The sequence below is a fragment of the Pongo pygmaeus genome, chromosome 17, assembly GCF_028885625.2.
Source record: "Pongo pygmaeus isolate AG05252 chromosome 17, NHGRI_mPonPyg2-v2.0_pri, whole genome shotgun sequence".
Lineage (NCBI taxonomy): Eukaryota > Metazoa > Chordata > Mammalia > Primates > Hominidae > Pongo > Pongo pygmaeus.
The window spans coordinates 61,891,695-61,917,665 of NC_072390.2; the positions used below are offsets into that span (position 1 = coordinate 61,891,695).

Below are 25,971 nucleotides of genomic sequence, written 5' to 3' on the forward strand. Positions count from 1 at the left end.
AGGCTCCTCTTGAACTCTTGAGCTCAAGCAATCCTCCCGCCTCGGGCTCCCAAAATGCTGGGATTACAGGCATGAGCCACCATGCCTAGCTTCTCTCTGCCTTTCTAAATACAAGTAGGAACATACTATATGTTCCCTTTTGTACCTGGCTTTTCCCCCAACTTAATATGCACAGATTTTGGTATGGGGAAGAGTGTCGGGGGGAACAGGGAGAGGTTCTGGAACCAATCTCTTCCATATGCCTACAGACGACTGTAGCTGAAATTCATCTAACTAGAATTCTTATCACCCTGAAGTCTTTTTTTAAAAAAATATCATTTCTGTATGCTGAATAACAACAAAACTCTTAAAAGATACCACCCAGAATTAGTTTAGGTTCATCTCCTGTCATGAAAAGTGGTGTTTGGAACCACGAGCACAAGACACTGCAAGGTGCACGAAGGAAGGTGACATACTCTTGGGACAGGACTTACCTAGGCAGAAGAGGAAACTCAGAAAGTTTATAATATTCCTAACAAAGATTGAAGTTACATGGATTTTCTGGTTTAATGTTGAATAGCCAGAAAAGTCAATTAACAAGAATTCTCCATCCTGTGTGAGCATTGTATTTACTTAAAGTTTTCCTCTGGTTCAATATTATTTTGTTAGGATTCTATGAGTGAAGAAAAGTCCTGGTGGAGTGGGAGCAAAAAAAAAAAAATTAAAAAAAAAAAAAAGAGTGAGGAAACAATTCCTCTCCCAATTTCTTCCTTTTTTTTTTTTTTTTTTTTTTTTACACAGTCTTGCTCTGTCGCCCAGGCTGGAGTGCAGTGGTGCATTCTTGGCTAACTGCAACCTCTGTCAAGCGATTCTCCTGCCTCAGCCTCCCGAGTAGCTGCGACTACAGGTGCCCCCCACCACGCCTGGCTTTTTGTGTTTTTAGTAGAGACAGGGTTTCACCACATTGGCCAGGCTGCTCTCAAACTCCTGACCTTGTGATCTGCCTACCTCGGCCTCCCAAAGTGCTGGGATTACAGGCATGAGCCACCGTGCCCAGCCTCTTCCTTTCTTTTACTATGTATTTCAAAAGTAACTAGCCTTTAAAAAAAAAAAAAAAGTATAAGAGGATATACAGACTCCTGAGCCCTCTCTGCAGAGGCAACTATTATTAACAGTTGCTGGAGCAGCCCTGCAGAACATTTATCTATTATCTACGTTAGCATCAACAACAGTTTCTTTTGGGTGTTCTGTTTTGTTTTGAGGCAGGGTCTTGCTCTGTCACCTAGGCACCCAGGCCAAAGTGCAGTGGCACTATCACAGCTGACTGCAGCCTCGACCTCCTGGGCTCAAGTAATCTTCCCACCTCAGCCTCCCCAGTAGCTGAGACTATAGGTGCACACCACCAAGCCCAGCTAATTTTTGTATTTTTTGTAGAAACCAGGTTTCACCATGTTGCCCAGGCTCCTCTTGAACTCTTGGCCTCAAGCAATCCTCCTGCCTCGGGCTCCCAAAATGCTGGGATTACAGGCATAAGCCACCATGCCTAGCTTCTCTCTGCCTTTCTAAATACAAGTAGGAACATACTATATGTTCCCTTTTGTACCTGGCTTTTCCCCCAACTTAATATATATAACTTGGATATTGTTCCACACTATTATAGATAAAGCATGTTCTTTTATATGTCTATATGGTAGTTCATTGCATAAATGTACCAAAACATATTTAACCAGTCTTTGCTTGATGGGCCTTTAGATTGTTTCTAGTCTCTTGCTATTATGAACAAAGCTATAGTGGGCAGTCTTATATGTACACGTTTTTGCCCATACAGTACGGGATAATTTGTATGAAGTAGAATCGCCAAGCCAGAGGGAATAGACATCACCGATTGCCAGATTGCTTGCCAACAGGGTTGTACCCACTTACAGTCCCATCAATGGTTCATGAGTGTGTTTGCTTCTCCACACCCTGGCCAGCACACCAATATAATTTTTAAAATAAACATTTGTCAATCTAATAGTAAAAAGTAATAGTGTATTTCAGTGATTAAATGTGCATTTCAATATTTCAGTGCTCGAATATGTATTTCTTTGATTCTGAATGAACTTGAGCAACTTTTGAAAGGTTTAGAAAATATTTGTATCCTTTTGTGACGTGCATTTTTATTTTGGATATTTTAAAAAATAATTCAACAAGAAACAGATAACCTCTGCTAACCTCGAAGGCGCGCGTCTCATTTCCTTTCAGAAATTACACCATTTTCTCTTTGTTTTCCAAGCTTTGGGGAAGATCCTCAACTGGACAATCTTGGTCATGCTGTCAGGCTCCTTACTGTGAAGCTTTCAAAGAAAGCAAACCCTTCAAGACCTTCCCCTAAAGCAGAGAAGCTTTTTCTACCATTTGTTTCTCTTCCTATTCCAATTAAAGAGTTATTTATAGGGAATCAGTGGGTTATGTTCCTCCCTCCCCTACTAATGTTTGTGCCTCTTAGGAGCTGATCGCTACTGAATAGTTGAGTGGTCTCTTTAGCAAATGCATACATCTGTTGATGCTTATATCTTTCTATGTACCGCCCCCCAGTTGTATGATTTAACTTCCTCCAGCTTCCTCTGAAAATTTTAGACTAATGCTTCCAGAAACACTTACCCATGATTCTGTATATTCCCTGCGAGTGGAAAGAGCAATGCAGAGGGCCGTATGAATGCCTAGACTCCAGGCGTGGTTCTCCTTCCAACTGGGTGTTTGGTCTAGCAGAGGCTCTTGGTCTCTCTTGTGCCTTCAGTGAGCACCTTAAAAACATGTATGGGTTTTATATTCTAATATTTCATTTCTCATTGGGTAGATTGCCACTGTTGTAATCACCCTTAATATCAGGTATATTTGGGCTTCTTTGTATATGTGTGTGACAAGGATGGAAAGTTATTTGCCCTGAATTACGTGGTCTCCATTGTATCTGAAAGGCACTGTGATGAATGCCCCAGAATTGCCATTGTTCTCTCAGTTCATTAAACTCAGCCAATTGTTCCAATAAAACAGGATTCTGTAAAAGGGAGATGCTGGTGCATGCGCTTGAATGCACCCACGAGCACTGTAAAAGGGAGATGCTGGTGCATGCACTTGAATGTACCCACGAGCAGTGGGGAAGGTGAGGTATTTCCTATTCAGTGACAGGGAGACCTGTAAGGGATGAACTGCTGCTGCTCGTGAAAACCACAGCCTGACTTTTTCAGAACCCTTTCCCTCTAATTCTGTGATGGTTTGCTAGTGCTAAGTGACATGGAGAATAAATCCCCCATGCCTATTAAAGAATCTCTGTTCTTTTTTAAATCTCCACTGTTTTTTCCTATCAACCAGTGAAGGATTGTATATGATGCTCAAGAGATCAGTTTCAGGGTTAAAAAAATAAAGTTCAGGTTGTTATATTCTATTCATCACCACCACATCTCCCTTTAGAGCTCTTTATTTTGTTTTTGTATGTCTGTTCTTTTGCTGGTTGCTTTCCTGTTCTTGTTCAGTCTATAATATTTTATTCTCAAATAGAACATCGTATTCAATTGAGAATTGCCTTCTAGTACCTAAGCCTACCAAGCAGCCTTGTTTGAGGTAGTGTGGGAAGGCTATGGAGTAATTTGGAGAACACAAAGGGGCTAAATTTGTCAGCCTTGTTACCCATGACAGGAACTCAATCCTTCCCCTGAAATCCTTTCTTCTGAGAATAACCTCCCATTGTTCCCAAAGATTAAGGGAAGAATTATCAAATGATTACACATATTCCAAGGCTCTTGTGTCCATATGGAACATATTATTGGCAGGGTGTTTCAGGGGTTAACTGGCTGACTGCAAGCTTGGGAACCTAAATTTATCTGAAGCTCTCATATTTATGATTAGTAACCTTGGAGTAACCACCTACTCTCTGCCTCTAATTTTATCAAGTGATAGATGGAAGTAATCGGACCATCAACCCCATGGGGTGGAGGTAGGGAGAAATGATTGTAATGATTATAAAGTTATTGTGAAATAACACAGTGCAGCATAAATGCTTATTATTACAGTCACTCTAAGTTTTTACTCTCTGGGAGCATCTGAGGACTTTAAGTCTATAAGCTTGAACACTTGCTTGCTTTTTCCCCACCCAGGTGTTATTTGAGCTTGCCCGCTACCACGCCCCATCCACGATCTTCCTGGACGAGCTGGAGTCGGTGATGAGTCAGAGAGGCACAGCTCCTGGGTAACAGACAGGGTTGGGGTTTTTGTTGTTGTTGTTGTTGTTTTTGTCATCATTTCTCCCCTGTTGGAAGTGTGTTTGGTGGTCAGAAGCCCATCAACATCTACTAGCAGAATGAGCCTATTAATAAGCCCACAAATTTTCTGCAGACACATGGAAAGGTCTTTAAATTAGATCCTGTTAACTGAATAGCTGATTTAAGTAGTTTTTATAACCGGAGGAAATGCCATTCTCCCTTCCCCCGTTCCCCACAGAGTGGTTTTCAGGCCTGAAGATCCTCTAGCCCCAGGATCCCAGGCTGCCATATCAGTTCTGCTGGCTGAAAATAGCCGCTGTGATGGCCTCCTCTGGAGCCAGAAGGGCTGCCCCTGGGGAATGAGGCTTGCCCACTCAGCCACTGTGCAGGGCCACGTCTGTACTTCACTCCTGAGAGGCAGTCCTCGACGGTGTGTGAAGCCTGGGAAAACACCACTTCTCTGTGGCTTCAGGTTATGGCTCAGCAGGGCTAACTTTAAATATGTCACATATATTATCTCTAAAGATTGAGTGTCACTGAATGTCCTCAGCAGGAAGGAACACTTCTCAGACTGTAGTAAGCCTTCTGTTTGTGCTTCCAAAAGCCAGAGTAGTGTTGTGCTTTTTGTTCATTCGTTTTTAAGATCAGCTTTCTGTCTTGATCAGAGGTATTTTCCACTGAAGCTTTTTACTAAATCTGGCACCCCTGGCTTGAAAAAACAGATCTCTGAGAAATCTCAACACAGCTGCATTTATTAATGACCTTTAATGGTCTATCATCAAGGCAGAAGTAATAGTAATAAAACACAATTAGCTTGTTGGAAGTATTAACTATAATATAACTTATGAAATTTTACTCATTGGAAACCATTTTCCCAGCAGGGAAAAGCAACCGTAAAGATGTACCCAAGTAATATACGGGATTCATGTAATTGATTGAAACAGGACATTTTCCTCAGCTTAACTGGAGCTGGTGCTTGACAGCCCTAGGCTGGAGCGCTCTGCTTTCTGTAGTAGGCCTGAAAGGAGCAGGCAAGCGCACAGGCACCTAGATGGGAATGCACCAGCCCACCCTCATAGTCACTCTACAAAGATCAGGTCTCCTTATGCACTTGTTGTTACACGTGCTTTGTCAAGCTCTGTCCCCAGTTTCCCACAGCCTTCATCGGGCTAATGTAAAGACTCTTCATCTGCTATCCTTGTGTGTGCTCCAGGTTCTGCCCCGAATTTCCATTTCTCTGTCTGGGATCAAAGACTCTAAAATTACAGTCTTCAAAGGGTCAGGAAATAAGGATGGGTGCTCTGAAGACTTCTTTGATAATATTATGTTAAAGGAATTATAGTTATGGGCTAATGATAATTAAACATATAGCAAATATATGGGCAAATGCTAATTATATATTATGCTTATAATATATAATAAATTATATATATACACACACACATATATATATATACTGAGAGAGGGTCTTCTCTCTTAGGCAAAGGTAGTTGAGTATTAAGGGGCATAGATCCTAAAAAAACATATACCTAGCCAGGCAGGGGGCTTGTGCCTGAGGTCCCAGCTACTCAGGAGGCTGAGGGTGTGAAAGTACTTTCCTGTGTGCTATGTAAGTGAAAGGGATTATCCTCAATTATGTCATTTTTAAAGAGGTAAATAATGCTGCAGGTAGACACAGTTGGGCTGCATTTAATCTACCAGTGGGACTGTGGACCCTTTAGTTATTTTCTCCAGCTCACTGCCTGCCTTTGGTTTTCTTTCAAATACCATCATTATATTCATTTACTTGCTTTCTATCATGCTGTATGTGAAAACAACAGCAAATTGCTCATTTTCTCTAACTCTAGTATGAATGGCTCCATTGGCCATCAAAACAGAAACTGTTCTACAGTCACAGGGACATTGCTGTGAATGCTGCTCTTGTCATGAGGGCGAAGGCTCTGACACTTAGGAGAATCACGTCTTGTCTCTCTGTAGGGGAGAACATGAAGGAAGCCTGCGGATGAAGACAGAGTTACTGGTGCAGATGGATGGGCTGGCGCGCTCAGAAGATCTCGTGTTTGTCTTAGCAGCTTCTAACCTGCCGTGGTAAGAGACCAAGAGAGTAAATTTTGAATACATTTTCAGGAGTCAGTAAGTGCAAATAAAAATTTTATATTGACCACTTCAGGCAAAGCTGTGTTGTTTGGCTGCAGCCCTGGAAGATTAATGTGGAGGCTTTACTGTTCAGGTCCCCAATCCTTGCTGTCTGTACCATGAAAGATCTGCCTTAACAGAGGAAACACAGGCCAGGGCAACCATTAACAATATTTAAAATGGACATTTCGAGATTAAAGCCAAATTACATAGCATGTTTAAATTAAGTAGGACTTTGGCATAGAACTACAAAATGCTTAAAATCTCCAGGACTCAAATAATATTCCAGAAATAATATGTTTGAATTTTATAGTATTAAAATTAAACTTTCTTAAGTTAGAAGGAAAATCTTCTCTTTAATGCTGCACAGTAAATAGAAAGGTAAATAATCTCTAGTGGAAAATGTAATCTACTCTCAGAGTCTTATTTAAACAGTGTCCCAGAGTTGTTTAAGAACAATTCTAGATGTGGAATTGGGAAATAAGAGATGTTGATTAGGGAAAAACAATATCTACTTGGAGAATATATTTTAAAAATAAGTATAAGCCCTTTATAGTTCTGAGAATGTTTTCACATACATTATTTCTTTCAAGCTTCAGGCAAAGCGGGAGACAGATAAAGGGAATGCTGTTCTTCCCATTCTCAGAGGGCACCAAGGTCAAGAGAGTTCAATCCACCAACATCAACAACTCTTGTAGCCTAGCTGGGACTTGTGACCTTATGCCCCTCACACCCATCTCTTGCTCTACATTCAAAGATGAAAAGAGAAACTCTTCTGTAGTGCATGCTAATTATCTGGGACCCCCCAAACCAGAAGTCATTGAAAAAAACTATAACGTTCATTTGTAATCTGTTATTTTAAATATACTCATAATTTAAACCTGGCTCCACCTCCCCTTGAATCTAGAATACTTTCTCTACTTGCTCAGGTGATCAGCATTTTACAATTTGAAGATATAGGATCTATATATAAGAATATCAAAGTGGAGTCCAAACAGAGAACCGTCATTGAAATGTGATTGTAGAAACTTTTAGGGAAGGAATCTTCTTTTCTTCAAAGGTTTAAAACAAGGTGATCATAACCACTGGGGGTGAATATTAGAGTCAGCTGGGAAGGCAGAAAAACTGTAAGTCTTCAGGCATGAATGTGGGAAGGTCTGTGCCCTGGGGAGACCTACATATTTTCTGGAAGAATAGAGGACCTTCTACCCCCAGTGAATACCTAAGAATTTGTTGAGAAAGTTATTGTGCTGCTTCGATTTTCCTAAGCCCAAATAAAATGGTTCACAGAGGTCAAAAAACCAAAAACAAAGCAAAAAACGAATAAAAATTGAATAAGCTTAGAAGGGCTTTTCCAAAAATTTGCTTCTCAATGTGTCAGCTGGCAAATACACATGTGCTTTTGAGCTTATGTTCCTTATATCATTGATTACATCATTACAACGTGCCTTAGAACCAATATGTTCTAACTCATATATCCTGTTTTATTATGAAAAATTCCCAAAAACACTAAGGAAAGGAAAAAAGCAGAATGAACCCACCATCTCCTCGTTTTAATAACTAACACCATCTTGCTCAATTTATTTCATCTATTCCAGCACCACTCCCTGCCACTTCTTTGCTGCAATATCTTAAATCATATTCAACTATTATGCTATTTCTCAAATGTACATGTTGAAGAAAAATAAGGACTTTTTTTTAACATTACTACAAAGTCATTATCACCCTAACATAATTAACAGTGATTCCTTACTGTTTATATTCAGATTTCCCAATTTGTTTCAAAACTCTCTTTACCATTGACTTACTGAACTGATATCCAAACAAGGTTTGCACTTTGTAATTGGTCATTCCCTTAAGTCTCTTTTAATCTAGAACAGACTGCCTCTTTTTTTCTTTTTTTTTTTTTATGAGATGGAGCCTTGCTCTGTCATCCAGGCTGGAGTGCAACGGCGCGATCTCGGCTCACTGCAACCTCTGCCTCCCGGGTTCAAGCCACTCTCCTGCCTCAGCCTCCCAGGTAGCTGGGACTACAGGCGCCTGCCACCACGCCCGGCTAAATTTTTTTGTATTTTTAATAGAGATGGGGTTTCACCATGTTGGCCAGACTAGTCTCGAACTCCTGACCTCAAGTGATCCGCCCGCCTCAGCCTCTTTTTTTTCTTTTCCTCCACTTGTCATTGACTTATTGCCTGCCAGAGGGATTGTCTTGCAGGATGTCCACACTTTCTGGATTAGGCTCGTTGTATCCTCATGGTAGTAGGCTTGTTCTTACTCCTGTAATTAGACTAAAGGTTAGATTGATTATATTCAGGATCAATAGAATTTTTTGGCAAACACACTTCATAGGCGATGCTGTGCACATCACGTTGCATTATATCTAGAGGTATGTGATGTCTTGTTGCTCCACTTTTGGTGATGCTAAGATTGATCACCAGGTTCAGGTGTGTCACCCTGGTTCCTTGCCTGTACAGCTCCCATCAATGGTGTTAGCATCCATTGATGACCTCTGCCTGAATCAGTTATTTCACCAGGGGTACAAGTCTATCATTTCCTCTGATCAACAGCTGGAATTATTCTTGATAACAGAACTTTCCCTCTTCCAGTAAGGTTATTTGGTAACCCTGAAATATAGTTTATACTAGAAAAGCAGGATTTTTTCTCTTTGATTTTTAGTTGTGAGTTGATGCCACAGCGACCTTCAGTGGCGACCAATGAGTCAGCCATCAGCTTCTTTCTCTTTCACTACAAGCTCATGACTTGTTTGGTACAACCCCATTAGTTTCATTTTTTTCCCCCCAAAATTTTATTGAGATATAACTCACATACCACCCAATTCACCCATTTAGAGTATACGATTCAATGGTTTTGAGTGTATTTAGGGTTGTGCAACTACCACCACAATCAATTTTAGAACATTTTTCTTTACCCCAAAAAGAAACCCTGTACTCATTAGCAACCATCCCATTTCCCCTATGCCTACTTCAGCATTAGGCAATCACTGATCTATTTTATGTTCTTGTAGATTTGCCTGTTCTCATACCTATGAGTAGAATTATTGGGTCATATGGCCACTCTACGTTTGATTAGTTGAGGAACAGCCCAACTGTTTTACAAAGATGTTGCACCATTTCACATGAAGCAAATTCACATTTCACAAGCAAAGGATGAGGGTTCCGATTTCTCCACAACCTCGCTAACACTTGTTATTATATGTCTCTTTTATTGTAGCCATCCGAGTGGGTAAGAAATGGTTTTGATTTGCATTTCTCTGAGACAAATGATATTGTGCATCTTTTCATGTCCTTATTGGCCAATTGCATATCTTCTTGGGAGAAATGTCTTTTCAAATCCTTTGTCCACTTTAAAATTTTTCTTTTTATTAATGAGTTATAAGACTTTTAAAATATATTCCAGATACAAGCCCTCTATTGGATATATGATTTGTAAATAATTTCTCCCATTCGTAGCCCTTCCTTCCTTCCTCCCTCCCTCCTTCCTTCCCTCCTTCCCTCCTCCCTTCCCTCCTTCCTTCCCTCTTCTTTCCCTCCTTTTTTCCTGCTTCCCTCCATCACTTTATCCCTCCCTCTTCCTCTCCATCCATCACTTTCTTTCTCTCTTCCTTCCTTTCTGAACTTTTTTATTCCTTTTTTTTTTCTCTACCTTGCTAAACTTCCCATGTGTGTCCCATTTCCCAAGCCTGGGACCTTTCAGAAGACCCTGTACCTGGTTATTCGACAGCAGCACTGTCTAATAGAAATATGATAGAAATATATTGTGAGGCACATGCATACTTTTAGGTTTTCTATTAGCCACATTTTTAAAAAGTAAAAATAAACTGGTGAAATTAATGTTAATAACATGTTTTAACACAGTATTTTCAAAACATTATTTTAATATCAGTATAAAAATTACTGTGATATTGTAGTTTCTTTTTCATACTAAATTGGAAAAATCCAGCATATATTTTACACTTACATCACACCTCAGTTTGGAATAACTGTGTTTCAATACCCAAAAGCCACATGTGGCTGGTGCTACCATATGAGAGAGTACAGATCCAGAGACTCATTTGTCTTCCCTCATGCTGCTGTGGCAGAAATGGACAGTTGCCTCTCAACATTTATTTCACCCTCGGAATTTAAGAATAGAACTTCAAGTTGGGGGTTCTGTTTCTTAGTCTTCCCCTACTGTTAGGTGTGGTTAAGGCCAAGTTTCCTTCTTATATGTGCAGGATGACTCAGCTCCATTTTGTACATTTTGCTCCTAGAATCAGCCATTTATTCATGAAGCCCTGGTGCCTTTAGTGGGAAATGATGTTAATATTCAGAGATCACAGTCTCACAATTAGGCCTTTTGATTAGACAGAGCTAGGAAATACATATCTTTAACAAGAGGCAAATAATGAGTCCATGCTAGTATTTCCCATTCAAATTTAGGATTAATATATTTGATTTTATATTGTTATCTTTTCTCTAATTGTGAAAATCTCAGTTCTTAGCATTAATATAATTAATACTCACTTTATCCCAATATGTACAAATACTGCATATGTGTGTATATCACAGAGCTTCTCAGTAATAACACCAATACTATCTTGACAGTGACATTCTGATGTGGAAAATGGTACTGACCTGGCCTAACTAAGATGAAAGAGCTAATGTGGGATTTCTCAACCTCAGAGCTACTGACATTTTCAGGCCAGATAATTCTTTGTGGTGGGACTGTCCTGCGCATTGATGATGTTTAGCAGCATCTCTGGCCCACTATCCACCAGATGCCAGTAGCACCTCCTCCCCAGCAGTTGTGACAACCAAAATATGTCTTTAGACATTGCCATATGTCTCCTTGGAGGCAAAATCACCCCCAGTTGAGGACCACTGGACTAATCTAAGGATTTGATAAACATCACATAGAGACAAGCTGACAGCTAAACTCACAACTTTTTTCAAAAGAAAAGAAAAGAAAAGAAAATAACAGAACTTGGTTTTCTTACACAAAGCATAGCTTATTACATATTTTTTTCTGTATCTTGATTTTATCTTAACAAAATATCCTGCCAATCTTTCCAAATAAGTACATAAAGTTCTTCCTTGCTCCCTTTATAGCCGCGCAGGGCTCCATTTTGTGTATATAATAATTTATCCCACCAGCCACCTAATGATAGACATTTGGGTTAATCCAACTCTTTTGCTATTAAAAAGAATGCTGCAGTGAGCAGCAGTGTGGAGACCACACTTTGTGTATTTGCTAGTGTATCTTTGGGGTAGGTTCCTTGAAGTAGATTTTGCTGGGTCAAAGGGCTAATGTGCACGAAAGTATGGTAGAGCCTGCCAAGTTTCCCCCCGCAGAGGTTGTACCACTTTGTATTCCCACTAGTGTCCTGCTTTCATTACTTAACATGACAGTAAGAACATTTCCAGTGTCATTAAATCATCCTTGAAAATTGGATTTTGTAATGGCTGCCCAAAATTCTCACACAGAAATATACCATCATTTAGTTAATAATTCCTTCCCTGTTGAACATATATGATGATCCCAAACTTTCTCTGTTAGAAATAACACTGAAATGAATTTCCTTGCATAAAAATCTTTGACTAAAGTTCTGGTTGTTTCCTTAGGACAGATTTCTGGAAGTCAGGTTACTGTAGCAGAGGGTTTAGATGTTTCTTCAGTCCCTTGTGACACATTGCTGAAGTCTTTCTATGAGAAAATAGTGTACTTTTTAGCAAGAATGTGGGAACAGATCTTTCTCTTGACTTCAGGGTCTTAGATGAGGGAATAGACTTATCTGATTCAAGCAGTCTGTCCTTCTAGGGGAAATAACTAAATCATACCAAGTGATGTAAAGATCCAGTCTTAAAATCCCGAAAGAAATTCCTTACAGTTAGTGGCAGTTCTCATCTATTGCATCTTCCGGGGCACTAGGCTATTCTTTACTGCTGGTTGACTTACCACCATTTTCTCTAGACACATCAATTCCGTCTCAAAGGGGCAATCATTTTCTCCCTTCGCAGCAGTGACAGGTGTGCAGCCTTTGTTTATTCAGCACTTCTCCTCCAAAGAGCACCTTCCCTAGTCTATAGCATCACAGAGAGGACCAGAAGAACAGCTCATGTGTGTCAATTGATGTATAAACAAGCAAGAAGAGGAATAACAAATGCTGCATCTTTAATATTACCGCTTAAAATAATAGCCATGTAAGAAATTTAGTAAACACAGTTAGAACTAATTTGACGTGCCTTGATTGTTGAGTATTCACAAACTCAAGCCTAAGAGTCAGGAAACAAAATACTGAACAGGCCCATTAAGGCAAATGTCATCTTTAAATACTATTTAACTCTCTTGGAGTTTGTACAAATAAGGTGTGAAGACTGAATGTATGAAGCATGCTGAAACTCATGTTTTCCTCGCTGTTTGTAAAAGGGCTAGAAATCCCAGCAATGCTCTTAAAAAATCAGACACCTGGTATACCAAGCTCTGGATTTAAAAATCCCTAACGTTTAGAAGAAAACTTAAGATCCAAGAGATGGAATAAAATGGTTCTGATTCACTTGCAGGGGAAATCAGCAAGGAAAAGAGCTGTCAGTCAGCAGTGGCTCACCTGTGTCATCGCCTGGTGACTTCAACTTATTTTTTCAGCCAAATTTGAAACCCGCCGGGGCAATTGCTAACAGGGATGTCTTTCTGTTATCTATGTTAACCTATTTCTTCCCATATGAACCCTCTCCTGCTGGTGTAACATTGCTATAGCAATGCATGCATGTGATTGGAGGGATAAGCAGATGTAACCCTTGTTCTTTCCATAGTAACCACATGCATTTCTGGGCTCCAGGAAGAAGCTGTCCTCCCTGCCTGCAATCAAGGCCTTGATTGTGCCTTGACTAGATCAACATTTTTCCAAAAGCAGTCTGCCACAGGTCAGCAAGCATTGTGCAAAAAATGAGATCTAGTGGCCTGGTATGTTCAGGAGATGCCAAGTTAAAGACAGTTCAACTGGTTTCCCCCAGCAGGGTTGCTCAATGTCTTTAAAATACGACTGTGGGCCAGGTGCAGTGGCTCATGCCTGTAATCCCAGCACTTTAGGAGGCTGAGGTAGGCAGATCACTTGAGTTCAGGTGTTCAAGACCTGCCTGGCCAACATGACGAAACCCTATCTCTACTAAAAATACAAAAATTACCCAGGCGTTGTGGCACATGCTTGTAGTCCCAGCTACTCAGGAGGCTGAGGCAGGAAAATGACTTGAACCTGGGAGGTGGAGGTTGCAGTGAGTTGAGATTGCACCACTGCACTCCAGCCTGGACTACAGAGCAAGACTCTGTCTAAAAAAAAAAAAAAAAAAAAAAAAAAGCCTGCCTCTGGACTTTTGCACTCACACTTACCTGAGTCTAGAATCTGGAATGCAGTGGCACCCCCACCACCATCCCCCTCCCCTTCAGATATCTGCAGGGCTCTGTCGGTCACCTTCAGGGGTCTGCTCTGATGCTATCCACTCAGCGTCTTATTCAGAATTGCAGCCCCCGCCCCAGCTCCCTATGCTGCATTCTTGCTTTGTGTTTCTTCCTGTGTTGTTACCAGAAGTGATATTAATTTGGAATTAATGGCACTTAAGCTTTACAGCCCCTTGATTTCCTGGGACTCTTCCTTGGCTCATGGAGAGTCCCCAGCAATGTCCTCATGGTCCTTCATTTTTGCAAAATTTGTGAAATGGTACTTTTATTGCGGAACCACTTTTGCAAAAATTATATAACAGTGAGAAGATTATGGCAGTGAAAGAGATCTGATCTAACCAACCTCCATCTTGCCTTTAATCATTCCTGAGCTCAAGCCAAGCTAACTTTGGGAGACATTTCGTTTACAGTTTAAATGATAATAACCCTTTTTGAAAACTATATGGCCTTCCTAAAGCTAATGCAAGACCACCAGGTTAGGAGGATGAGAGAAGCCTGAAGTCATTAAGTTGTTACCAGCCATTATTCTGGAGGTCACAAAATCTGCAACTTCCCTAGTTACTCCTGCAGATAACATCACTATTGTAGAACCTAACTAAGATTGGCCTTTAGAGATGTCTTTTAAAGTTTTTGCATTTCTGACGACCCACGGCTCCACCTGAACCCACCAACCAGTCCTGCGGCCGCCCCCAGAAGAGGACCACTTTCCATACTCCCATTCAATTGCCCAGCAAACTATCCTTGAAAAAGCCTAGCCTCCGAAATGTGGGGGAGATTGATTTGAGTAATGACTCCATTTCCCATGTGGCGTGGCCAGGCTTGTGTTTATTCAACTCTTTTTTTTATTGCAAATAAATAAATAAATAAATAAAAGATACTATTTGCAGGCTGGGCATGGTGGCTCATGCTTGTAATCCCAGTGTTTTGTAAGACTGAGGCAGGACGATTGCTTGAGGCCAGCATGGACAACATAGCAAGACCTCGTCTCTATAAAAAAAATTGTTAAAAAATCAGCCAGGCGTGGTGGTGCGTGCCTATAGTCCCAGCCACTCAAGAGGCTGAGGCAGGAGAATTGCTTGAGCCCAGGAGTTTGAGGCTAAAGTGAGCTATGATCACACCACTGCACCCCAGCCTGGGCAACAGAGCTGCAACACCCTGTCTCTTAAAAAAAAAATGCTATTGTGCTTTGTGACTCTCTATGAAAAATAAGATAAAGCAGTACTTTCCACACTTATCTGACCCCACTCCTTTCCTCAAGGAGTATCTCATAAGTCTATTGTTCCATTTGAAAACCTTTTGGAAGACATTAGTTTATATTACCTCACCCTGATCTGATGAATGCATTTTTCATTGCAATTGCCTTCAGTCCTGCCTGTAGGCTTTTATTTATTTATTTTTTTTGGAGACGGAGTCTCGCTCTGTTCCCCAGGCTGGAGTGCTGGAGTGTAGTGGCACGATCTCGGCTCACTGCAACCTCTGCCTTCCGGGTTCAAGCAATTCTCTTCCTCAACCTCCCAAGTAGCTGGGATTACAGACACCCACCACCATGCCCAGCAAATTTTTTGTATTTTTAGTAGAGGTGGGGTTTCACCATCTTGGCCAGGCTGGTCTTGAACTCCTGACCTCATGATCCACCCACCTCAGCCTCCCAAAGTGCTGGGATTACAGGCGTGAGCCACCGCGCCCAGCCTGCTATTCATCTTTAATAGTATTTTTGTGCCTACTAGTGGTCAAACCATTTTGCTTGGAATTACTTACATAGAAAACTTCACTATCCCACACAATAATATCAAGCCCATGATCTTCCATGTGTGTTTTACGGGTAAAACCCATACGACCAGGAAAGAAGTATACTGTGCAGGATTTGGTAGGTCCAGTGGGGAAGGCACATGATGACTAGCAGGAGGTTACTAAGCAGTAACCTTGCTCTTGCTTCATTCACACCTTACTGTTTGTTTGATCTCATCAGACAAAAACAACTTTCAACCTGGTTATTCTGGCATTACCTTTTCTACTTAAGAGGGTGTAGGCTGACATGCGAATCATACATTTCAAACCACATTTAAAACATCATAAAATTATTATAACCATTTTATAGAAAATCTGAGAACTAGAAAAAATACTTCTGATTTCACCACTGTGACTCAAGTATTACCATCTTTGTATCTACCCTTCTGGTGAAAATGGTTTAGTTATTTATCATCTTTTGCTTCCATATCCTTCTCTGGTAATGTTTTTTGTTCCCAAGAGAAAAACAGTTTTTACTCTTTTGGTTATTTTAAAGTAATAGTTGTTTATTATAAAAATCATAATTTATATGCTTTATTATTATTTGAAAGTGAATAGTCTTCACAATAGCAAAGACATGGAATCAACCTAAATGCCCATCAATGATAGATTGGATAAAGAAAATGTGGTACATATATACCATGGAATACCATGCAGCCATAAAAAGAACGAGATCATGTCTTTTGTGGGAACATGGATGAAGCTGAAGGCCATCATCCATAGCAAACTAACACAGGAACAGAAAACCAAATACCTCATGTTCTCACTTATAAGTGAGAACTAAACGATGAACTCATGGACATAAGGAGGGGAACAACAGACACTGAGGCCTACTTGAGGGTGAAGGGTGGGAGGAGGGAGAGGAGCAGAAAAAAATAACTATTGGGTACTGGGCTTTGTGCCTGATTGATGAAATAATCTGCACAACAAACCCCCATGACATAAGTTTACCTATGTAACAAACCTGTACATGTACCCCTGAACCTAAAATAAAAGTTTAAAAAAGTGAATAGTCCCCTATAACTATACCATGGAAAATGACGTCTCTCCAGACTCTTTTACGTGTGTGTGTGTGTGTGTGTGTGTAGAGCACATACACAGAGCAACAAAAATGTGTCGTCCTGTAGATACAAGTCATATTTGTTCTATGGCCTGTTTTTTTTCCTTCATTTAATCTATTGTGGACAACTTTGAAAATCTGCCTAATCCCACATAAAACTCCATTGTATGTGTGTACCATAATTGATTTGACTTTTCTTTTTCTTGAGTGTTTTTCATCTGGTGCCAGCCTGTTGAACGACACCTTTTCTTTCCCACTACCATGACTCAGTGCCCTGCTGGGCTCCACGGACACTCTAAGGTCGGGGTGCAGTTCTTCGTTCAGTGTTTAGCTGGAGTAGGGCAGGTATTATCAAAAAGGTTTTTTGTTCTGGTAGACCACCTCTCCTCAGTCCTTTGGCTAGTGAGAGCAGGCTTGTCATGGGGTGTTTGAATCTGTGCATGTTAGCAGTTCTGAATTGCAGGCTTCTCCTGCATTCTATTAGGATAGACGGGAAGCAAAGAGAAAACCCAGGGAACTCACTGCCACACCATTCCTCAAGTCCCAAGGTCCCTAGCTAGCCAGTCCTCATCTTTCCACCATTCAATGTCTCTCCATGTTTTTTCTTGTATTATATCCAGGGATTTTTAGTTGTAAGACGGTGAACTAGAGAAGAATGGGCTACTCCGTCTTGGGCAAAGGAAAAGTCTTGTTCATATTTTTGTTCATAAACATAATTTATTTTACACTCTCTATCAGTGGAGTCTATTTCTGTTGTTAGTTTTTTTCTGCCAGCTCTCATTTATGATGGTTTATTATGTGTTTTGTAATTTTATATTAATTAATAAATTTATTCATTCATTTTTGAGAGGGGGTCTCACTCTGTTACCCAGGCTGGAGTGCAGTGATGCAATCTCAGCCCACAGCAACCTCTGCCTCCCAGGTTCAAGCGATCCTCCCACCTCAGGGACCACAGACATGCGCCACCACACCCGGCTAGTGTTTTGTAATTTTAGATTGTTAGCTTACATTAAGGAAGTGGTCTCTATCTGTGGGATTCTTGCATAGGTCCTTCCAGAGAATATTTGTTTTACTGTGTCAGTCTTTACATCACTTTTAGCTAATTTCCCTGTTCAGAATTTTTTGGACCATGCCAATAAGAGGAGATCTGTGGTCCTAACTTATCAGTGAACACTTTCTCCCACCCCAAAGTGCAAGGCAGACAAATTTCCCTGGTGCCTTCCATTGCTAGTGGGGAGATTTCCTAATCAACCCTTTCATAGTAGGCATGCACCCTTCAGCAATACTGAGTCTTTACTTTATGTGGTGGGCCTTGACGCCACCTCCCATCTTGAATGGGTCCAGGACCTTCTATGCCATTCCACATGTTGCCTTTAAAACTCAAACCTTTTGTAACCAAGAGACAAACACCCCTAATCAGCCATAGTTTCAACTGCCCAGCTTTCATTTTCAGCTTCCTCTTTATTTTTGGCCCTTGAGAATTTTGGCCCTGTCTCCTTGAGGGCTCAATTGTGCATTCGAAAGGTATTTCCTATAATTAATTGAGCTTTTTAAGGGACTGTATAACAGGAGAAGCTAGTTTATCTTTTTGCTGGAAACAGAGCCAGCCTTCCCATTTTTTTCCTCTCAATTTTGGTAATATATTTTCTGGCAAGAGTAATTGAGGAATATATCTTCTTTGTTGATATTGTAGCAATTAGAAGTAATTTTCATTCTTCATTATAAAGAAATGATGCTCTCAACCCAAACATCAGTAGGACATAAACTGAACTGATAGCTGCAGACTCTCCTACAGGATCCTCTGGCCTCATGCTTCTGAACTCACTGCTCAGAATGAGAAGTGGGGTCTCTGGAGGCCACATCTGTCAGCTGATTTTCAAAAGTACTGCCCAGCCACGTGGGTTCAATGAATCATCCCCTAAACTCATGGTTTCCATTATTTTCACTAAAGATTAAAATATAACATCTTATTTCTATTGCCCAAGTTGATGCAGCTTTTCTCTATTGATTAGAACTAATGATGATTATAAAATGCTAAAATTTTCAACAAAGCAGATTCATCTGCATAAATAATTCCTGGATGTTAAGGAAGCAGGCCATTTAACATGAAGTAAGTAGCCCTGCACCTAAAGGTCAGTCATGTGTCCAAGTAGTATTTTTTTTTTTTTTTAAAAAAATCTATTTTGAGACTAGGTTATAAGACTGGCTAATTTTTGTATTTTTGGTAGAGCTGGGGTTTCACCATGTTGCTAAGGCTAGTCTCAAACTCCTGGACTCAAGTGATCCACCCGCCTCGGCCTCCCAAAGTGCTGGCAAGTGCTGGGATTACAGGCGTGAGCCACCATGCCCAGCTGAAGTAGTATTTCTTTTTTTTTTTTTTTGAGACAGAGTCTCACTCTGTCCCCCAGGCTGCAGTACAGTGGCACGATCTTGGCTCACTGCAACCTTCGCCTCCCAAGTTCAAGCAATTCTTCTGCCTCAGCCTCCTGAGTAGCTGGGATTACAGTCACCCACCACCATGCCTAGCTCATTTTTGTATTGTTAGTAGAGACAGGGTTTCACCATGTTAGCTAGGCTGGTCTCAAACTCCTGACCTCAGGTGATCTGCCCACCTCAGCCTCCCAAAGCGCTGGGATTACAAGCAGGAGCCACCGCGCCCAGCCCGAAATAGTATTTCTTGAGCACCTGTTGGGTATTTATTCTGCATGATGGAGGGAGGGGGAATCCACATCATATGGTCCATAATCTTTGGCCTCTGGAAACTGGCAATCTGATTGAACAATCAGTGGGATAGAAAATAAATAAGTATGAGGCGGAGATACAGCCAGCACCACGTGATTGGTACAGACAATAATAAATAGAATAAAAATATACAAGGGAAAGAGGCAATTTCTGATGACATACAGTTTTAAAAGCCTTTATGAGGTAGAGAGCACTTGATCTGGGTCTATAAACTTGACTCAACTTTTGATAGACAAAGTGAAAGTTCCACACAAGGAAAATGGCCTGACTAGGAACTCAGAACTAGGATGGCAAAAAGTGGATTCTGAGAATGGCAAGCAGACCAGTTTGGCCCAAGTGGGAACTGTAGGTGGGGGACAGCTGATGCTTGGCTCACTGTGGAAGACAAAGTACCCTTCAATGCTTAATCATTGGCTCCTTATTATCAACCACAGAATGTTAATAAATATTAATTTCCAGACTTGTCCTGACCGCTCACTTCATGGTGTTACATAGACATACTGCAAAGACTTCACTTTTAAAACTGAAGGTTGGTTTCTCTTATGCTGATAATTTAAACTTAATACATTTTAACTAGTGAAGGAATAAACTAGAATTATGTTGCTTCCACATTCTGTAAAATTTGGAATGATCTCTGTCCCAGGAACCCTGGTTTAACAGTGGAGACAGGACAAGGGACTTAAGAAGGTACCTGAGGGTTGGCACAGGTGCTCAGCTGACCGGGCGCAAGGCCTTGAAGCAAGATGTAAACCATGGAAGTGGCCAGTGAGTGTTGCGCCGTTTATCCAGCAGTGGGCCTGGGTCCAGTGGACCAAACTCTGAGGTCTGTGAGTCTTCGCTGCACTTCACACTTGCTGTACACCAGCAGCTCACACTTGCTGGTAGTTTTGACCTTTGAGGTGACAGAAGTACCAGAAAAACAAAAGAAAGGAGACATTAAAACAGAGTAACTCGGTTCAAAACTCAAAGTCCAGGGACTATGGGGAGTGCTTTCTGGTTGCCACAGGTTAAATTTTTTTATATAAATATATTGGCATAAAGAATGATTCCTGGGTACATTCCATTTGTCTTTCGTTTCCTCCCTTGTGTGATTATATGATTATTGATGTCATGAAAAGTGCATTCATCAGACCTGGCTGTCAGAGAGTTGCACTTATTTTGTGCCCACAGCAGTTTTGAGGTAAATCTCTTGCTTTAGGGCATTAGCTGATCAATACAGACATCTGTAGTGAGGGATTGTTTTCCACATCATCTACAAGACTCCATTTTCCTAGGGCATTCTGAAGGGTTCTGGACTTCCTTTAGACAGGAAGTCACTCTGGATGGGATGGGGACAGCAGGAAGAAGGAGCCCCTATGCAAGAATCTTTCTTCTTTAGCAGCCTGTCTTTTAGAAGCAAGTAGCTAATCCAAAGTAAAGGCCTTGGAAGAAAATACAGCAACTGCTCATCACCCCGTGCTCTGCCATTTCTAGGGGCTTATTTTCTCTTCCCTTGGGGTTTTCAGTCTGATATCAGCTCTTATTTTTTCTTTCAAATTTACAGGATCAATGATCCTACAGGCCAAGGCTCAACCCTCCATATTACTGCCTTTAATTACATATAAGGAAGAGGGCATTTTGTTTCTGTATATTGGAGGCATAGCAATGACAATACACATGGCAGGCGGTAAATACTGCTGAACGGCACTGAATTCCTAAGGTACAAATGTAATGATTTAGCTTCCCTGTTAAAAGATCTCCCAGCCGAGCGCAGTGGATCACGCCTGTAATCCCAGCACTTTGGGAGGCTGAGGCGGGCAGATCACTTGAGGTCAGGAGTTTGAGACCAGCCTGGCCAACATGGCGAAATCCCATTTCTACTAAAAATACAAAAAATAGCCCAGCATGGTGGCACATGCCTGTAATCCCAGCTACTCAGGAGGCCAAGGTGGGAGAATTGCTTGAACCTGGGAGGTAGAGGTTGCAGTGAGCCAAGATCGCACCACTGCACTCTAGGCTGGGTGACAGTGAGTGAGACTCCGTCTCAAAAAAAAAAAAAAATCCCTTCTCTTCCTTTTTTCTGTTCTCCCCCATCACTTCACCTTTTTCTCCTATAATTCAGTCACAACTCTCTGTTAACTGTCTAGATGGTCTCTTGATACACTGAGACATGCCAGGCATTCTATGAGTTTCATCTCCTTGGAAAGAAGGCTGGTAAGAGCCTTCTTACCAGCTCCAGGCTCACCTGCTTGTCCTGCACCTACTCTATAGAGGAAACCCTGGGTTTCCCCATCGTCCTCCTGGAGGGTCCTTCACTCTCTGCGTCACAGCCTCTGTTTCTTGAATCCCTTATAGTCCTTTGGTATGGTTTACTCTCCTCCTTTGGAGAGAATACGCCAATGTTTTCCTGATAAAGGGTACATGGGAGGTAATTTTTTTTAGGCCTCACATGTTGAAAATGTCTTTATTCTATCGCCCAACTTAATTGATGTCTTCATCAAGAGATAGATTTCTATGCTAGAAATTATTTCTCATCTGAATTCTGAAGGCAGTGTTCTATTTTCTTTTAATGTCTTACATTGCTGTTGAGAAGTCTTATTAATCCATTGTACATAACCTGTTTTTTCTCTCTGGAAGCTTTTATGATCTTTTCTTTGTTCTCCAGGTTTTGAAATTTCACCACGATGTGACTTGGGAGTCCACTAGCAGTTAATTGAGGCACAGGTTCAGGGACTCACTGAGTTAAATCTTCATGCCTGCCTCATAGGGTTGTTGTGAGAATTAAATGAATTAATGTCTGTAAAAAGCTTGAGATATTGCCTGCCACTTAGTCAAGTACTAGTTAAGCATTTGCTTTTATTAATATTTCACATACAGAAAATTATTTCCTAGAATTCTGGAAAGTTTTCTTGAATGAGTTCTTTGATATCCTCCCTTCTGTTTTCTCTGTCCTTTTTTTTTTTTTTTTTTTTTTGATCTCCTATTGTCTGTTGGCTCTCCTGTAATAATGTTCTCATTTAAAAAACCATTTCTTTCTCATCTCAAATTTCTTTGTGTGTGTGTGTATTTGTGTGTGTGTCTTTTTTTTTTTCTTTAATTGAGACAGGGTCTGGCTGTGTCACCCAGGCTGGAGTGCAGTGGCATGACCACAGCTCCCTGCAGCCTCAACCTCTTGGGTTCAAGCGATCCTCCCACCTCCCAACTAGCTGGGACTACAGGCATATGCCTGGCTAATTTTTTTGTAGAGATGGGGTCTCACTGTGTTGCCCAGGCTGGTTTCGAACTCATGGGCTCAAGTGATCCTCCTACCTTGGCCTCCTAACGCACTGGAATTACAGGCATAGGCCACCATGACTGGCCTTGTGTGTCTTTCTTGTCCTACTCTGTGAGAGATTTCTCCAGATTTATCTTCTAAACTTTCCATTGTGTTCTTAATTTCTTCTATCATATGTTGTATTCTCAAGTTACTGCGTTTTGTTGTTTTTCTCTATTCTTTTTAAATGGCATCCTCTTTGCTGTAGTCTGAATGTGTTCCTCAAAATTCATGTGTTGGAAACTTAATCCCCAATGCAACAGTGTCGGATGGTAGAGCCCTATGGGAAGTGTTTAGGTCACCAGGGCTCCACCGTCATGAACAGATTAATGCCATTATAAAAAGGCATGATGGAGACAGTTTGGTCTCTCTTTTTTGCCTTCCAGTTGCCATCATGTGAAGACACATTGTTTCCCCCTCTTGAGGATGTGCCATCGTGGAAGCTGAGGCCAGGCTCTCACTAGACACCAAACCTGCTGGTGTCTTGATCTTAGTCTCCTACCCTCCAAAATGACAAATTATGAAATTTCTGTTCTTTATAAATTACCCAGTCTCAGGTATTTTGTTATAGCAGTTCAAAATGGACTAAGACACTCTTCTTGTTTCATGGCAATATTTTCTTACATCTCTCTGAGAATACTAATTTTTGAAGTTTCATTTCCCTGAAGAATTCTGTTTTCTCCAAGATTCTTTTTATTTCCCCCCGTTTATTTGTGTTGGGCTCTGTCTTCAAGTTAGAGGAGTTCCACAGATGTAGGTCTTCTTGGCTGCCTAATGTTTATGAGAGGGGTACATTAACAAAACCCACAGGAAGCTCTGTGCATGTGGGAAAGGCTTGCCAACTGTGGGCTCCATGTATTGAGATTTGGCTGGGTTACTGTGTTGGGGAACTCCCAATATCAGTGTCCTTAGGGTCTTTCTCTTTGGCTGGTCAGATTGCCAAGTGACGATTCTTGCAATCTCCTGCCTGGAGGGCAAGAGTTTGGCTGCTAATAGTCTAGGGATAGTCGGTATCTCATTGCTTCAGTACAGTACAATATTTTCAACTGAGCCTGGTGTTTCCCAGCCTGGAGACCCTCCATTTTACCCTCTGCTAAGGTACGGGAGAGGCAGTTCCCCTGCTACTGAAGGAGGTGGAAATCTGTGATCTAACTTTTTTTTATACAAATTGGCAATCAAACCCCCTATTTTCAACCCAGCCTCACCCTCACCTCTAAAGGTAGAAGAAGATACTGCCAAGTCTCTTGGGGTTTCTGTGACTCAGATTATTTCTTGACTTTCTTTACTGCTGATTTAGAAAGCAGCTTCTCAGTCCTACTAAGTTTCTTTTACTCATCATTATGCTTCCCAGCTTTCAAATCTTTGCTTCAATCAGTTCTCCAATTCTCTTTGCTTTTGTGGGTTTATGCCGTTAAAAAACTCTTTCAGTGGTGTTTAGTAGGAGGAAGCAGAGGTGATTGTGTTTATCCCCAAATTTAAGTGCAGTCTTAGTTAAAGTTCATCAACAATGAAGTGTTAATATGGTTTGGCTGGTCCCCACCCAAAATTTCATCTTCAATTATAATCATCATAATCCCCACCTGTCAAGGACGGGACCAGGTGGAGATAACTGATTCATAGGGGTGGTTTCCCCCATGCTGTTCTCATGAGAACTCACTGCACCTTGATGGTTTTATAAGTGCTCACTCTGTCCTGCCACCCTGTAAAGAAGATGCCTGCCTCTCTCCTTTGCTTTCCATCATGATTGTCAGTTTCTTGAAACCTCCCAGCCATGTGGAACTGTGAGTCAATTAAACCCCTTTCCTTTATAAATTACCCAGTCTCAAGTATTTCTTCATAGTAGTGTGAGAATGGACTAATATAGTGTTTTTATTTCAACCTTAGTAACACAGACAGCCTTCTGTTGGAACATCCTTGGGTATGAAGGATAACATATTTTTGTGGCTTATATGCAGGGGTGATATTCAAAATATTGAACAACTGGTGTGGTGTGGGTGCTGACCAGTCAAGGGGAACAGCATCATTCTTGCTGCCTGCTGGCTGTATATTATTGCTGAGTATGAACAAGGGAGAAACCATTTGAAGCAAAGATGAGCACATCCTCAATTGGAGTGCTAGGCAAAGTTCTGCTGTGAAGCGTGTTTTTTTCTCTTTTCCTTGACCCTGTGCCTTGAATATAAATGTGCCTTGAGAGGGGGAATGATTGTGCAAGGGAAGAGGTGGCTGAGTCTCTGATGTGCGATGAATGTCAACAGGGTGAGACTGATAAAAGAACAAAGCAAATGCAAAAAAGAAATAGGTCATTGTTACTGTCGGTAAGGCACCCCTGGACTATGGATTCTCAGCTCAGGGTTAGACGAACAATAGGAGAGGAAAAGACACACTCCTTAAAGAAATCTGGTTGCTGTGGTTTAGGATTCAGATATGTTCCCTGGAAGTATGTTTTCAATTTAAAAAGAAATATTGTAACATAGATTCAGAATGAGAATAAGAAAAAATGGGAAGACAGTTTAGATAATCTCAGTGTTTTTATGAGTGAGAAATACCTGGTGATGACGTTTTCATTGTTACTCTTTTTTAAAAAATATTTAAAATTTTATTTTATTTTTTTAAAAATGTATTTCTGTCACTCAGGCTGGAGTGCAGTAGTATGATCTCAGCTCACTACAACCTCGGCTTCCTGGGCTCAGATGACTCTCCTACCTCAGCCTCTCAAGTAGCTGAGACTACAGGTGTGCATCACCACACCTGGCTAATTTTATTTATATTGTGCAGAGACGGGGTCCCACTCTGTTGCCCAGCATAGTCAGCGAATCTTCTACCTCATCTTCCCCAAGGGCTGGGATTACAGGTGTGAGCCACCGCACTCAGCTCATTGTTACTCTTTATCAATGGTTAGGCTAACATATAGGAATTTCCTAATTTCTATCCTAGAAAATCAAATAAACAGTTCACAGACTCACACTCAAGATGATCTAGTGATAATAGGAATGGTAATTTAGAGTAACCAAATAGCCTCAGCTGATGAGGGAAAGCTCTGCTTTACATAATAGTGCTATGTAATTTCATAATAACTTCAAATAATGTATTTGGAATGAAAAATCCAGGCCGGGTGTGGTGGCTCACACCAGTAATCCTAGCACTTTGGGAGGCTGAGGCAGATGGACTGCTTGAGCTCAGTAGTTCAAGACCAGCATGGTTAACATGGTGAAACTGTGTCCAAAAAATATTAGCCCGGCTCGCACCTGTAGTCCCAGCTACGTGGGGGGCTGAGACAGAAGGAT

At 41.1% G+C, this 25,971-nt stretch overlaps 1 protein-coding gene across 6 annotated transcripts in view; it reads left to right on the forward strand.

Moving 5' to 3' along the window:
- The window catches only part of KATNAL2 (katanin catalytic subunit A1 like 2), a 330,528-nt gene that overhangs the window by 300,285 nt on the left and 4,272 nt on the right, over positions 1-25,971 (forward strand). For all 6 annotated transcript variants that reach the window (XM_054460933.2, XM_063653643.1, XM_054460934.2 and 3 more), the window contains 2 exons: positions 4,113-4,204; positions 6,195-6,305. In XM_054460933.2, the coding sequence (XP_054316908.1) occupies positions 4,113-4,204; positions 6,195-6,305 (203 nt within the window). The remainder of the gene's footprint in view (positions 1-4,112; positions 4,205-6,194; positions 6,306-25,971) is intronic.